This window comes from Egretta garzetta, unplaced genomic scaffold (assembly GCF_000687185.1).
Source record: "Egretta garzetta isolate BGI_Z169 unplaced genomic scaffold, ASM68718v1 scaffold96, whole genome shotgun sequence".
Taxonomy (NCBI): domain Eukaryota; kingdom Metazoa; phylum Chordata; class Aves; order Pelecaniformes; family Ardeidae; genus Egretta; species Egretta garzetta.
Genome location: NW_009259965.1, coordinates 1441861 through 1445329, shown reverse-complemented (window position 1 = coordinate 1445329; position 3469 = coordinate 1441861). Strand labels below are relative to the sequence as shown.

General features: G+C 42.6%; 1 protein-coding gene across 1 annotated transcript in view; it reads left to right on the top strand.

The window, feature by feature from the left end:
• CPNE4 (copine 4) overlaps window positions 1-3469 on the top strand; it is a 190139-nt gene that overhangs the window by 162410 nt on the left and 24260 nt on the right. The window contains exon 11 of the mRNA XM_009640179.2: window positions 3085-3139. Coding sequence (XP_009638474.1) covers window positions 3085-3139 — 55 coding nt within the window. The remainder of the gene's footprint in view (window positions 1-3084; window positions 3140-3469) is intronic.

The following is a 3469-nucleotide window of genomic DNA, read 5'->3' as shown; positions in this document are numbered from 1 at the left end:
ATGCAATTCACCCTTGAGGCAGGAGGAAACCTTCTTTTTTGCTTTCTGACTGTAGTTGCAGTCCCTGGGTGGCCTAACCCTTGACATAGCTTACAGAAGACGGGAAGCTGCTCTGCTTTCTGCTGCAAGCTGCCGTGATAGCCCAGGGTCTGGTAGAGCAGCTCTGTCATGCCTCTATACCATAAGGGATTGTCCTGGAAGCGAGAGAATCCTTGGCTGCCCTTCTGGGTCACTTTTTTCCCTGCTGTGTCTCAGTAGTTCAGGATAAGCAGAATGAGGGCAGCAGGCTCAGCTGCGGGGTTTTTTCTCATATGACAAAGTGAGGAGTGGATGGGAAGACTAGAGAGGGTTACTTTGTAAAATATCGCTAAGCCATTAAACTGCATACTTACTAATGAGCGAGACCTTTATATTAGCTAAACACCTTGGTTTGTGTGAGAAGAGGAAAAGTATTGCTTACGTTAAAAAATGGATTTTATTCTAAAAGCTGTCAGCCACAGATGTTGAGGTGTAGTCAGGGAATAACATGATCATCTTTTTTATGCAAGGGATGTCATGACTGATAATCAAAAGGTTCCCTACTTACCTTAAAGATCAAGCTCTGGTAGCACATGAAAGTTAATTCCTTGGTCCCAGCAGCTTGAGTCAGAATACCAGAGGTATGTACCTCAATTCTGGAAAATGAGGAGCTTCCTGAGGAGAGCGCGGAGCTGTTCTGAGTGAGGCATGAGAAAGTATGAAGCGCAGGAGCAGACCTCAAGACACCCCTCCTCTCTAGAGGTCATGCACTTCCCTCTAAAAAGCAGCCACATGGAATCCTGTCTTGAGGTTGTACATGATCAAGCTTTACCCTTTCACAAGGCAATGGTAGCAGTAACTAGCACTTGCTCAAAAAGGAGATATGGGAGATTCAGACGTAAAGGCAGGTGTCCAGACTGTGGTGGTAAGGTATTCTGAGTGCAGAATATCAGTGGGGGCTGTGCCACAGTGTGACTGAGAATGTGGGAGTCTCGCCACCAGAAGGAGAATCCAGGCTGCTGGGGGTATCACTTCGTGCTGTCTCTGAATTGCTGCTGAGCAGAAGATGGAGCTGCAGATATGAGAGTGCCTATACTTGTTTACACTTGAGAAACACTGCAGTACAAATGCAGGCACTGTATGGGTTTAGGCATCTCCCAGGTTGGGTAATTGCTGACAACATCAGCTTTTTGGATTGCTTTATTGAACTTAGACACTTACATTCTACCTAAGTAAAAATCTTTTTTAGTCTCTGTTTGGTCTTTCCCAAAATCAATTAACTTGCAGCTCCACAGGGTTTGATTTTCTAATCCAACCATGCTTAATCATTGATGTAAACCAGTATTTTTTTCTCCCCTCAGATTCTTTTCTAATGGCTTCTAATTTCTTGCCCTCTAAGTGCGTGCCTGAATTCTCTGCATCTATTTATAAGGGCTTCCCCACTTCCAGGAGTGTTTAATCAAAGAGAAGGCTATCAGCAGGTGGTTAGCATCAAATGTCAGCAGCTACTTCATTTCTGATATCTCTTGGAAAAAATGTTTCATTACCATGCAAATGATGTTAGTCTTCTTTTCCAAGATCCATTGTCACACAGTAGAACATATGGTATGCAGAATTGTGCTCCCAAGATTTATGCGGCAACTATATTTCGTAGCAGAACAACAGTTGTGAGAGCTAAGCCATCAGATGACAGTCATTGCTGCTTCCCGATGATCTGGTGATTATTCTTCTATCCTATGATGGCAAATCTAACTTCAGGGGTGGGGTGTATTTCTGCTTTCTTTAAAACTTTCCATTTTTCTTTGGCTTGTATCAGAAATATGGTGTCTTTCACAGCCCATGCCAGACAGAATAGCCCAGCAACTTTAATGGGTGCTGTTTTCTTTCCTGAGTGTGTCTAGGAAGCAAATTATTCAGTTGATACTTGGAGTGGCAATGTCTTGAACTACACAAAGAAAATTGAAGCTGCTGGCCTGTCTTGTGAATTTTGGAAAGTTCCAATAATGGTAGTAGGAACTCAACTTTTCAAAGGGCACTGAAATCCTGCAAGCAAACCCCTATGAGGGGTTTGATTCATCAGAGCACTGGAGTACAGTTCAGTGGCTTGAGCGGGGCTTCAGGATGTGTTTAGAGTTAAGCATATGTTTGGGTGAATTGTTACCCTCAAGTGTGTGATCAAGTGCTTTGCTGACTCAGGGACGAGACATTCCTTACAGCTTGTTGTTTTCCACTTTGCCATCTGGGAAGAGGCAGCTTGACAGCACGTGGGCTGTGTGAGACATTATTGCGTTTCTGAAAAGGTATTAACAGCCTTGAAGTTTCCAGGTCCTCTGAATCAAGAATTTTTGTCTCTAGAGATCTACCTGGGGTGGAACAACCTCACTGTAGTGTTTGAAAGCAAATTGACCATGCCACAGCATTTGCTAGGTTATTGGTCAATGTATGCCTAATTAAAATAATCTTATGTTTTAGTGGGACTACTAAGGATGCAGGTGGAAAGCTTTACAGAACCTGCAGGTTTGGGGGTGTGAAACTGCCCCTTTTCGGATATTTTAAGAAGTCTCTAGCACCTCTGGATAAGTGTAAGAATCCAAATTTGCAAACACTTTTAATTACAGAGGCATCTCTTCACTACACCCATTTTCTGAGCTGGGGGAGCACGTCCGTATTTATATGAAATAAATGTTGTTACAGGCTGTTAATACAACTCACCCTCATGCTGCAGCAGATAGTGCAAAAGAGTGGGTAATACAGACTTGTTATTCTATTTGTGGGAGAAGTGCAAGATACCTTGATCCCTCAGTATTCTCCAAATGATTTTAACTTCCCAAAATACTAGATGTTTGTCTGAAAAATGTCCCATATCCCTCTCCATCTGATCAGCACACACCCCTCCTTCTCTAATCCAATACCCTTCCAGTCTGCCATGTAACACTGTTGACCTGAAAGCCTTTCCTGTACCATTGCACTGCTCTGCATTTTTGATGAATGCTTACAGAAGAAGAAATGTTTATTGTAACAAAATGCATTTCTCTATGGGAACTCTTTTTTTTTACTCTTTTCCAGTGACAAAATGTTCCCAGCCTTTGGATTTGGAGCAAGGATACCCCCAGAATACAAAGTAGGTGCATAAATGACATTTTTTAGTTTCTTTGGTTTATGAGGCACAGAATAAGGGAGAAATGGTTCAGTGCAGGGCAAGGGTTGTGGGGAGCAGTTCCTACTGCTTGTTTTCTTTCATTGGGTTTTCTCATCCCGTGATACCTCACTGAAACCAGAACTCGAGGTTAGACTTGAAATAGTTGTGCTACACCCAAAATATTTCATGGTATTGGCAAAGCTTTGTTAATGGATGGTAGTCTAATAAGAGGAGAATAGTCTAGTAGGAGGAGGACTGAATTTTTGAACAGCACTTGCCAAGCACATTTTGAAGCTTTGCAAGCCTTGGTTT